This window comes from Notechis scutatus, chromosome 2 (genome assembly GCF_049901735.1).
Source record: "Notechis scutatus isolate UNSWTSFEM ecotype Mainland chromosome 2, rNotScu1.2, whole genome shotgun sequence".
Classification (NCBI taxonomy): domain Eukaryota; kingdom Metazoa; phylum Chordata; class Lepidosauria; order Squamata; family Elapidae; genus Notechis; species Notechis scutatus.
Window position 1 is genome coordinate 19,460,333 of NC_142010.1, and position 12,739 is coordinate 19,473,071.

Here is a 12,739-nt window from a genome sequence, read left to right on the forward strand (position 1 = left end):
CTTTTGTAAAAGATTACAAGATTTCCAAAGTTTTATAAAAGACTTTTATTTCGGGTACCAAAAAAACTTGAAAGGAAAAATCAAGTGTTTTTTTATAGCATGCAACAAGGTCATATTTTCTTGTGCGTCATTCGTCCTTCCCAAGTACCACACTAAAATAGTATGTGAAAAATAATTTTGTTAATGTCAAATTGAAACCTTGCCTTTTCTGCTTGTATTTTTTTTTCTGTTGAACTAATCTGTTCTTTAAAATAATTTATTTTCTCCCTCCACATTCTGGACATTACTGAACTACAAGGCCAGTTGCTCTCCTTTGGTAATCCTTGTTTCTAACGGTAACTAAGCTTTTCTAGCTTTTTCATGCTACTATGCTTCAGATTATCTCAAGTTTAAGTAGTATTCCCCTCAGAACACTTGCCTTTTATTGAGCTGCCTCCTTGGAGAAGGTGAGTTAGCCATGTTTATCTTCCACAGCCATTGCCGTTTTTCACAGGAAAAGCACTGAGGGCCAAAATATAACTTTGACTTAGTATAACGCTAGCTGTTTTAAGGGTGAGATGGGTGGCCTATCAATTTAATAATAAAATACATTTCTAATGAGCTTGTTGAAAACAGTACCATGTCTCCAGCTCTTAAGGTCAACTACGCCTCGCACAAGAATTTCTTACGAATACAGTTAGATTCTTTGCTCAGCTCTGTTTTAAGTGATCTTGGAATTGATATCCAAATGGTGACTTAGAAGGTGTGGAAGACAGATTAAGAATTTTGACAGTTGAAGTTCCTTAACCACACAACAATGTGTAGTGCATTGGCCCTAGCACTTTCACAACTTCAGGTGGGTGGAGATCATAACAGCCAATTGGAGGCTGAAACGCTCTACAGAATAGCCTTAAGGCAGGATAGTTCACACTATAAAAGCAGGGAGGCTAAATATTCTCTTAGAACAGGGGTCTTCAAACTTGGCAAGTTTAAGATTTGTGGACTTCAACGCCCAGAATTCCTTCTCCAGTCATGTTAGCTCAGGAATTCTGGGAGTTGAAGTCCACAAGTCTTAAAGTTTGCCAAGTTTGAAGATTCTTGACTTAGAATCTGCAAGGAGTAAGTACTGTGTCCACCAGTCTTTAAAGAAGTAACCAAGGAAATACACCTGGAGTAGGAGGTGTCCTTGTCATGACTGGCTCTATGGTTTTAGCCATGGTTAATATCCTGATTAATCTTTGGGCAGAATTTTGTTTCTCTTCCACAGAGGGATCACTCTTGCGAAAAATAAAAGCGGGATCAAGAGTAGGTTCATATAAAGGATCTGGGTCAGCAGTTGTTAAGATGACACTAAGCTGCTTTACTTTTGCCCGGAGTACATTTATAAACCCCTCTATCAGGAAAGCCATTATATCTGCCTTAAAACTACATAAACCGCCCCCCCCAAAGTCACTGTAACAGTGACATACAAAAAGAAATAATCTACAGGGTGCAAAGAGGCTGATTTAAAAGGTAGCTACTTCCAAGCATAAAGTATGCTATTTAACCTGTTGCTCAATTATCTTTCCCCCTTGTAGTAAACATACTGTTTCCTTGCTCATTCCTTCCTCATTATAATGGCAGGGATTCTGCATATATTAAGTCATGGTTTGCTACAAAAACTACCATGAAATTGAGGTTGCTTAAAACCACAGTGATTAGGCCACCTGACAGATTAAGCCTAAAGTGAACATTATAACAGCATGTCCTGTGAGGTAGGCCAGTGTCATAAAACACTTCTTGTATGCAGGATGGATTTGAGGGTGATTACTGTGTGCAGATGGTTAGGGGTAGTATCTTAGCATGCCCTGGGAATTCTCAAGCAGCCTTGGGATTTGATCTAGAGATGGCCGTCTGCAGCAATATTGAAACCTTTATTGAATTAAATACTTAGGTGAAGCTCATCTGTATATCTGCACGAGAATTAATCCAGGGTCGGTATGTTTTTCTCTCTTGTATTGATACAAATGGTCAAAAGCTAGAAATTCATCACAGAATTAAGTAAACAGGAAATAAAGGGTCACATTTTACTTTCAGTCGAGGGTGGAAGGAAATGCAAGATCTAGATCAGGGGTCCCCAACCGGTCCGCGGACCGGTGCCGGGCGGAACAAGCCTTACCGGCCGCTGGTTGCTGGGCACCGCCATCTTTTTGGTAAAAAAGCAATTTTTCGTCAAAAAGATGGCGGCGCCAGCGCTGGGTGAGCTTTTCGGGTAGAAAGCCATTTCTACCCGAAAAGCTCACCAGAAGCGCTGGTGCCATTTTTTGACGAAAAATCACTTCTGGTGACGCCACCGGAAGTGATTTTTCAAAAAAAAGATGGCGGCGCCCAGCTGACGCCGGAACCGGGCATGCGGCGCCCAGCTGACGCGGAACCGGGCAGGCCGTGAAAGGTTGGGGATCCCTGATCTAGATTCTCTAAGAGAGTTTCAATAACAAATCACAAGGCTAAAGGCTGCAAAGGCTAAAATGTAAATACAAGACTGAGGTAAAAACATGGTGTATGCCTACTCCTTTTTGCACTACGTATTCTGGGTAATGGTGTGGGTTTCAAGAAAGCTATTTATTGATTTTTTAAAGTACAGTAATAGGGGGCTGTTCACCCCGATACAGTGGCCTCCAATCAAATCTGTGTTGTGCATCTGGGCACATGCGGAAGGAACATCCTTAGTACATACTGGTATTGCTCAAGACCCTGCTTCTCCAGGAGTGGGCAAGCCAACAAATTACTATGTAATATCAGAAGACTAAATCCATTCAATTTGCTAATTACAATGTTTGTATGTCAACAAGGAAGTCAATCTTTATCCTGCAGCAAAGGAGGAAATTTTAAATAACCTGGGGAAATTTTGTTGATGATACAAAAACCTGGATATTTGTTTAATTTTACTTTGTGTTATGAATTATATATTGCTTACTTGTAATTCAAATGGTAACAATGTTAGTATCTGTATAATATTGGAGGATGAATTCAGTATGTACAATTTAATAAAGAGAAAACAGAGGAAAAGAGCTTGGATCTTGGAATTTCAAAGACCTCTTGCTGTACATATTTTTTTCTCTTATAACTTACCTAAAAACATCCATTCTCTGAATATTGTATCTTGATCCATATACACCCATCTATTTCCTCCACATCATTGGAGTTGGCAGGTCATCGCAATAGATTCTGATTCAAATTCTAAAGACTTAATACCACATGGAAAAAGATTTTTATGTCATAAAAAGTATCATTTTTGAAACCTATTTTCTTTGTGGAAAATGCATTTGACCCAAGCTCACTGCTATGTGGATCATAACAGGGGTTTTGTACAGGCTACTTTGGTTCTGATTTACTTTACCATGTTGGATGATGGCCTTAAACACATTCAGAGAGCATTTAGATTAGATTAGATTAACAGAGTTGGAAGGGACCTTGTAGGTCATCTAGTCCAACACGCCACCCAAGCAGGAGACCCTACACCATTTCTGACCAATGGCAGTCCAATCTCTTCTTGAAAGTCTCAAGTGATGAAGCTCTCACAACTTCCGAAGGCAACTTCTCTTCCATTGGTTGATTGAGCTGTACCATTGGTTGATTGGTTCTTACTTAAGAAATTGTTTGAATTTCTCTGGGATTTCTAACTCCTATTTTTAAGATCAAACCAAATTGCAAGTGAAAAAGACCTTAAGAAGCATTTCTGCTTTATGTGTAAAAGCAACAGCAATCCAAGTTATTTCTTATTGCTATCTGGGGAGCATCTTGAGGATGACTGTGGTGAAATTGTGTAGTGTGGCCCTAGTGGAGTATGTCATTAAAAAAAAACCTATGAACTGCTTTGGGTTGAACCCTATTGGGGTATCCATGGGATTGGAAGAGATATGACGTAAATACTGAAGTTCAAAAAGAAGATTAAACTGAAAATCAGCAACGTTTGTATGTCAACAAGTGTTGACATACACAGTGAGTACACCTGTTTAACCTTCAGCAAGATTCAAGATAAGCGTGTAGCTTGAAAAGAAGTAAACCCATTTAAGGTTCCTGGTTCAAGAGGCAACTGGACTTTCTGTTTTTTCTTTGAAGATGCTTCGCTTCTCATCCAAGAAGCTTCTTCAGCTTTAACTGAACGGTGGGGGATGGAAGAATCCTTCCATTCCTCACCATCTAGTCAGAGCTGAAGAAGCTTCTTGGATGAGAAGGGAAGCGTCTTCAAAGAAAAAACAAAACAGTCCAGTTCAGAGGTGGCATTCAGCAGGTTCTGACCAGTTTTGGAGAACCGGTAGCGGAAATTTTGAGTAGTTTGGAGAATTGGTAAATACCACCTCTGACTGGCCCCGCCCCATCTATTCTCTGCCTCCCGAGTCCCAGCTGATCGGCTGGGTCTTCTTTCGTTGCCCTGCACAGGAGAACGGAGCTGGAAAGCAGGTTAGTGGGGTAGAGAGGGAATGGGATTTTGCAGTATCCTTCCCCTGCCACGCCCACCAAGCCATGCCATGCCAACAGAACTGGTTGCCTCTTGAAAAAGCACCTTTCGGATCAATCAGGAGGAACAATGGGAGTTGTACAACAGATCAAGAAGGAAGGGACTGCCTATCCTTTATAACTTAGACTACTGCCAAGTTAGGAGTTTCTCAGGATAAGGGGACAGTTGAAAATATTGCTATGATCATTTTTCCCCATTGGTCTTGCCAAGTGGGCTCAGAACCAAAGAATCGTGGTGTTGGAAGGGATCACAAGGATCATTTAATCCAACCTTCTACAATCCACAAGAAAGTGCATTAAACAATTCTTGAGAGGGGACTGTCCTATTTTCTCCGAAAGCTGCAGAAGTGGATAATCCACAATCTCTAGTATAGGCAAACGCATTCTCACTGTCCTCTTGGTTTCTCCCAGCTGAAGGAAAAGAACATCCCTTGAGGTAGAGTACTGAATGTTGTGAGCTTCGTTTGCTTTCTCCGCAAATTTATTTGTGACTAAACACAATACACACCAAAAAGTGCAACCTGAAGAGATAGATCTCGACTCACATCCCTTCGTTTAGTAATCGTTTCAAGTTACAACGGAGTTTACCAACCAGAGAAGGCATCGGCCTTCAACCAATTCATGCAATTCCACTCCTCCCCCACTCACACACACCAGCAGTTCACCTCCCAATGACCCTGAGGTAATCTCCTTATCACAAGACCCACAGATAACAGATAATCAGAGTTGGAAGGGACCTTGTAGGTCATCTAGTCCAACCCCCTGCCCAAGCATGAGATCTTACACCATTTCTGACAGATGGCAGTCCAATCTCTTCTTGAAAGCCTCAAGTGATGGTGCTCCCACAACTTCTGAAGGCAAAGCTGTTCCATTGGTTGATTGTTCTGTCAGAAAGTTTATCCTTATTTCTAGGTTTAAATCTCTCCTTCTTCAGTTTTCATCCATTGTTCCTTGTCTGGCCTTCGGGTGCTTTAGATTAGAAAATAGATTGACCACTTCCTCTCTGTGGCAGACCCTCAAATATTGGAAGACTGCTACCATGTCTCCCCTGGTCCTTCTCTTCCCTAGACTAGCCAAGCCCAGTTCCTGTATGTTTTAGCCTCCAGTCCCCTAATCATCCTGGTTGCTCTTCTCTGCACTTTTTCTAGAGTCTCAACATCTTTTTTATAATGTGGTGACCAAAACTGGATGCAGTACTCTAGGTGTGGTCTTACTAAGGCTTTATAGAGTGGTTTTAGTACTTCCCTTGATCTCGATTGTATCCCTCTGTTAATGGAACTTAGGATTGCATTAGCTTTTTTGGCTGCTGCTCCACACTGCTGGCTCATATTTAGCTGGTTGTCCACTAAGACTCCAAGATCCCTCTCACAGTTACTGCTATTGAGCCTGGTTTTACCTAGTCTATATGTGTACTTTTGGTTTTTCTTGCCTAAGTGTAGGACTTTACTTTTCTCTACATTGAATTTCATTTTGTTAGATCATACATCCCAGTGTTGTAGTCTGTCAAGATCCATGTGGATCTTGAGCCTATCTTCTTGGGTGTTAGCTATTCCTGCCAGCTTAGTATCATCTGCAAATTTGGTAAGTTTCTCTTCTATTCCCTCAAGACCTGTCACAACAGGAGTCTCCAACTTTGGCAACTTTAAGTCTGGTGGACTTCAACTCCCAGAATTCCACCAGACTTAAAGTTGCCAAGGTTGGAGACCCCTGTGTTATAAGACCCTTACTTGACACCCCACTCCTGAAGCCCTTATAAACAGAAGCACAACGACACTGACATGACCTCAATTCCGCTGAAGACGTTACCTAGCCTGGTAACGAAACATTTGGAAACCAACCCACAAGCTCGGAGAACGAACCTTCACCCTCATCCTACACCAGAGCTACAGATATTCGCCACTATAGCAAAAGTGACTTATGACCCTTTTCCACACTTATGACCGTTAAGAGCATCCTCATGGTCACCTGGTCAAAATTCAGACACTTGGCAAGTGACTCATATTTATGACGGTTGTCATGTCCCGATGTGTGTGTGTGTGTGTGTGTCATGCGATCACCATTTGTCACCTTCTGACAAGCAAAGTCAACGGGGAAGGCAGATTCAATATCGTAACAACCGTGTTAATAACTTAATAATTGCAGTGAATCACTTAACAACTGTGGCAAGGAAAGCCATAAGATGGGGCGAAATTCACTTGAACTGTCTTGCTTAGCAAATAAAATGTTGGGTTCCATTGTGGTCGTTAAGTCGACGACTACCTGTATTGACCAAAATATAAAAAAACAACAACCCAGGGAACTCCATCCACAAGAGTGCCGGCCACAGTTTAATTTATTAAGTTTACATGTTGTGTTCCAACTATTCCCAAAAATAGTGGAAGGAAAGGAGAGAGATTTGTCAAGCGAGAGTGGTCCTCCAAGATGTCTGCTCGGGGATGGGAGGCATGATGGGACACCCACCCATCACCTTTGGAGAAGTTCGCTTTCCATGCGAGTGGGAGAGGAAAAGGAAGAAGAGTTAAAACTTATCAACAGATTTTAATTCCTTGCATACGTTCAGATCTGTCCCTCCGTGTCACATAAATAAAGCCCTGCTATTTGAGAGGGCGGAGTTTCCATTGGAAAAAATGGCTGTGCACGTTCCGGTGACTCCGCTTCTCGCGGCCTCATTCCCTTGGTCGATTGACTAGGACTTCACCCAAGGCTTCCAGCACTTCACGCTTGTAGTCTTCAAAGTCGCCGTCAATTTGATTGACTGTCTGGTCCTCCACCACCCACAGATGGCAGTTGGTCTCCGTGATAAGCCGAGCATCATGGCTGACAACGATCACCGCTGGAAAAGACAAGATGGGTGAAGCAAGACCTCCAAACCCCCATTAAAAAACACACATACACAGTTCTTCCTTGGGTGCCCTCAAGAGCTGTCCAAAGATTGCCATTCGGAACTGAACATCTGCCAAGTGGCAATTCCAGTTACTAAAGCCAGAGGCAGGCGAACTGGGGGTTTCTTTTCCTCCCATATAAGCTCCCCCAAACTTATCTAATCGTTTAAAAAGCAATTATTTCTTAAGACATCAAAAATCCAAGGTTGAAGGTGTAAAAAAAAAATAAATGCAGCCCATCAACATTTCTTCGGTGGCCATCAGAACGAGCAAGCCTAAAAATCTGGCTTATCTTTACTTTTTTTTCTTCCTTGGGGACTTGGAGGAGTGAATGGTTAACGTAAGTATTTTAACACTTACAGTGGGATTGAGGAATCACTAAGAATCCTCAAAACCCCTCAAAATGTGAAGTTTTAGCCCTGTTTATGTCGGGGTTGCTGCCTTCCAGATCTGCAGCAACGCCCAATATGGCTGTGCATAGCTACTTCAATTGTGCTTATGTACAAATTATTCAGTTAACCCTGACCTACAAACGTATTAGTTCTGGCATTCATAGTGACTTGACCAGAAACTTTTATCATTCTTAGGTACTAAGATGGTGCCCTTAAGTCTTTCCCATCCTGTCAAGTGATAGGATAGAGCAAAGTTGATTTACAATAACAAAGGCAAGATATGGGACAGGATAGGACAAACCCACTGTCACTTTAGGAATGCCTGGTCCCTTCCTTCTACCACCAATCCAGTTTGTGTGGACAGCATAGAACAGCAAGCAGAGGTGTATCCATCCATGTATTATTGCCACCGGAATTCAGAGCCAACAAGCTTTCACTCACCTCCTTTATAGTCGTTGATAGCATCTCCCAAGGCATCGATGGATTCAATATCCAGATTATTCGTAGGTTCATCCTGGGGGAAAGGGAATGAGGAGACATTTAAGGACTTCTCTTCAGCTTCCACAGTGGGATAACGGTGCTGACAGCCTATGAAACATGCTAGTGCAGCAGGAGACAAGGTGACGATTTGGGGTTGCTGGGGGGAAACGCCACAGGCTTCAATATAGATGATTGTAGATATAACTCACCAGAATAAGGACGTCTGGCTCTCTACAAGCCAATTCAGCAAATACTACGCGAGCTTTTTGTCCCCCTGGTAATGGGGAGAGAAAAAAACAACAACCAAAGGAGGAATTAGAAACTTAGCAAAAACATGCTAGCTTCCTCAAAACTGATGCAGATAGAATCGCCTATCAGAATTTGAAAGGTCATCTGGAAGGATAAACAGGGTGTGGGGGTCACCGCTTCTTAAAAACCCAAGTCCCCTTTGAAGGCTGTCAGCGTTGACCCAACTTTCCACAGCCTGCATCTTATGTCTTGCTCATGACATAGATGGACTGTTAATCACTAAAACTCCAACATTTAATGCCCTCCAGGTGTGCGTAGCTACGGTTTATTATCCAGCGCATTTGGACCATACCAAAATGAAGAAAGCTACGGCTAGCAGTCCTCATCCTTCCTTGTGAAGCTCTTGACCCTCCACCGCCCACCCCTTCCCTTCTCCCAAGAAATGTCTCCCATACCAGACAGCTTGCAAATCTGGATGGTGTGAGCGTGGCTCTCGAGACCAAACCGCCCCAAACATTTACGGGCATCTTGATAAGGCAGATTGAAATTGCGCTGAAGATATTCAGTGGCCGTTTCCTGCATGTTCAGCTGATCGGCATACTGCTGGTTGAAGAAGCCAACTTTCTACCAGGAGGGGAGAGGAAAAAAAAAGAGGAAAATCGGGTGAAACCTCACTCAAACGGCCATGGAAGCTTCACTCACGTCATTCAGATCACATCATCAAGAGTCTTGGTGGCGTTGTAGTTAAGAGTGCAGTCCTGCAAGCCAGCTGCCTACAATTTGTCAGATCAAATCTCACCAGGCTCAAGGTTGACTCAGCCTTCCCTCCTTCAGAGGTGGGTAAAAGGAGGACCCAAATTATTGGGGGAAGTATGCTGACTCTGTAAACCGCTTAGAGAGGGCTGGAAAGCACTATAAAGCGGTATATAAGTCAGAGGTGGTATTCAGCAGGTTTTGACCATTTCTGGAGAACTGGTAGTGGAAATTTTGAGTAGTTTGGAGAACCGGCAAATACCACCTCTGGCTAGTCCCGCCCCATCTATTCTCTGCCTCCCAAGACCCAACTGACTGGCTGAGCCCTCTTTTGTTGCCCTGCAGAGGAGAATGGAGCTGGAAAGCAGGTTAGTGGGGTGGGGAGGGAATGGGATTTTGCAGTAACCTTCCCCAGGAGTGGAGAGGGAATGGAGATTTTACAGTATCCTTCCCCTGCCATGCCCACCAAGTCATGCCCACCAAGCCACATCATACCCACCAAACCATGCCCATAGAACTGGTAATACATTTTTTTTATTCCCACCACTGATATAAGTGCTATTGCTATGAAGAAGCAGCTGCATGCAGAGATACTAATACGTGAAAGACCAAAAGGTTTATCGGATATCTTGCAAGCAAACTATCCCCTCTCCAAGCAGAGTATACCAACACAAAGCTACAACTGCCATGTGTGTACAGCTTCCTATGACTAAAGACTTCCTACCCTGACTGCTAGCTCTGATTTCCACTCCAATATAGCACACACACCCCATCCTCCTCAAATTGTACACTGCCTTCCCACCACTTTCCAATTGAAATCTCATTGATACTTACTAGCCTGTGGTTTTTCCTCATTTCTCCTCTGGTCTGGAAAGATGACAAGAAAAACAGGAAGTTAACACTGCCTTGATTTTCTCTTCCCTTGCAATCCCCTCAGATTAAAAGAGAAGCCATTTTTCACGGACTCGTCCTAAAATCTTCCCCCACTAATCACTTGCACTCGTCTAGGGCTCAGTCAAAAAGGGCCCAAAAGAGAGAAAAGGAAATCTCAGGGGAGGACAATCCACACCAAGAGGAGCCAAAGTTTGAACAGATGGTACTTACCGGTGTAAGCTTCCCGGTTAATAGCAATAATAGTGTACTTTTCCCCACCCCATTGGGGCCCACGATACAGACTGAGAAGCAAGAAAAAGAGAAGGGATTATCATTAGTAACAAGATGGTGCCAGGCAGACAAAGTTTTTAAGAATCGTGACATTTTCCCCCCCTGCCATCTTTCCATACTGTTAGCCCTAGATTTACGATCATTCGTTTAGTGGCCATTTGAAGTTACAGCAGCACTGAAAAAAGTGACTTATGGCCATTTTTCACACTTATGACTGTTGAAGCATCCCTGTGGTCATGTGATCAAAATTCAGATGCTTGACAACTGTCTGATATTTATGATGGTGTCAGTGTTCCAGGGAACCTCCATTCCAATCAGTAACTCCGAGACAAGCATAATCTCAAAAGTACCTTTATTAGAATAGCACCTGGCACATCTGTGGAATCTCAGAACTAAAAGTTTCCCGGACTTCCCACAATGTCCCAAACTACAATCCATCCCACTTTTTCCCCATCATCACATCACATGGACCAATCACAATCTGTCCCAGTGTAAGATCTTTTTTTCCTTGCTGCACCACACTTAATAACCTTGAACTGAGAAAAGAATTTTTATTTTGTCTACTTAGAGCTACTCAATTGAAATCACCCTCCTCCCACTTTCTCAGGGTATGTGTGGCAGCGTGGTATATGGCTGACAGATGGTTGAAGTCCCAGAGTCACCGAATCCCCCTTTGCAACCTTGTGACAAGTAAATTCAAAGGGGAAGCCAGATTCACTTAACAACTGGGTTACTAACTTAACAACTGCAGTGACTCACTGAACAATGGTGGGAGGAAAGGTTGTAAAACGGGACAAACTTGCTTAACAACTGTTTTGTTTTAGCAATGGAAATTTTGGGCTCGCTTGCGGTGGAAAGTTGAGGACTAAATCAAAAGCAGGAGAGAGAAGTGACTTTTCCCAGATGCAGCACTTTTAAATTTTTAAAAAGGAGAAAGTCCTGTGAGGATTTCCCTTTCAGAAATCAAGAAACGTGGGGAAATATAACAAAGAGATAATATACTTAATAATCCATGTTACCACTGCTGTGAGATTAGCCCTGGCCCAGAGATGGAAAGGCAATGATATGCCATGCCAGGTGAGATGGAAATAATTAGGAAAATTTGGATGTGCGCTGAAATGGATAGAGTAACTCAAGAGTTAAAAGATAAATTTGGGAGAAGTTTTACCACTGGTTTAAAAAAGAAAGGAGTAACTGTATTAACGATGATTAATATTTGTGTATATGTTATATATGTTAATTTGTATTTTTTTACTTATTTGTTATGTAAGCACCACATTCATTGTTTTTAAATATTTTTCTTTCTGTTGTCCATTAATAAAATAATTTTAAAAAAAAAAGAAACGCCAACGATACACGTATGCAGAAGTCTTGTCAGCATGAAAACTCTACCTTTTCTCCTTCCACATCACTTACTTCGTGATTCCATGTCAATTCCAAAGTCCAAATTCTTGAAAAGGGGCTTCTGCCCTTCGTAACTGAAGTCCACAGCTAAAAGAGAAGCAAAGAGATAAGGATCAAAAGGGGGGGAAATGTTTTCTCAGGAACACTAAAGTAAAGTTTCGAGAGAACATCAGCAAGTCACAGATAGTCTGGAAAAAAAAACAAAAAACACCAGTTCTTAGCCCAGTTGGTTAGAATAGCAGAGCTTTGACTTGAACAATTAAGAATTTGAAATGAGGTTGTTGGGATTTTTTTTTTTAGCTCATCCTCCCTCATCCCACTTTTGATCCTGAGTTCTGGACTGAGAGTCTCAAAAGAAAGGATTGTGATTTGCTTTGAACCGACCCACAGATTGTATACAAGCTGCTCCGGGAGCAAAATCCTTAGCAGAGAATGAAATCTTAAAAGAGAGATCGGTAACCTATGCTCTGAAAAGTGCTGCAAACTTGCCACCCTCGCTTGAAGATACCGCCAACGTTTCCCCCCCCTGAAAAATCCCTCTGGCATGCTGTGTGTATGTGTGGCAGTCATTTTGAAGGCAGCTCCTCCCTCTGGGCAAGGGCTACTAGCTGCAAGCATGATGGGAAGGCCACAGGAAAAGAAATCTTTACTAAACCAGGAGGCTACACCAACTGCTATCCTGTAGTGTCTGATCTCCCATCCCATTAATTCCTACGCGACCAAAGTGATAACTTCCGACACCCACCCTCCCCAGTCATGTGACCATTGTCTTGCATTTACGTTGGCCATAGCCAACAGCCATGTGACTGCTATTTACAACTGTTCCGACCTAGGCTTCCCCAAGAAGCACTAAGCGGACTCTTTGTCCCGGCAAAACGAAGGTTTATTAAACGAAGGTGAATTTCTTGCGTTCACATTCAGCCTGGCAAACAGTCT

General features: G+C 42.6%; 1 protein-coding gene across 5 annotated transcripts in view; it reads right to left on the reverse strand.

Moving 5' to 3' along the window:
- Positions 1-6,788: 6,788 nt before the first annotated feature.
- Positions 6,789-12,739, reverse strand: part of ABCF1 (ATP binding cassette subfamily F member 1) — a 39,244-nt gene continuing 33,293 nt past the window's right edge. For all 5 annotated transcript variants that reach the window (XM_087954384.1, XM_087954381.1, XM_087954385.1 and 2 more), the window contains exons 22-28: positions 11,816-11,890; positions 10,340-10,410; positions 10,070-10,102; positions 8,938-9,106; positions 8,443-8,507; positions 8,195-8,267; positions 6,789-7,312 (exon numbers count right to left, since the gene is read on the reverse strand). In XM_087954384.1, coding sequence (XP_087810510.1) covers positions 7,146-7,312; positions 8,195-8,267; positions 8,443-8,507; positions 8,938-9,106; positions 10,070-10,102; positions 10,340-10,410; positions 11,816-11,890 — 653 coding nt within the window. In that variant the 3' untranslated portion in view covers positions 6,789-7,145. The remainder of the gene's footprint in view (positions 7,313-8,194; positions 8,268-8,442; positions 8,508-8,937; positions 9,107-10,069; positions 10,103-10,339; positions 10,411-11,815; positions 11,891-12,739) is intronic.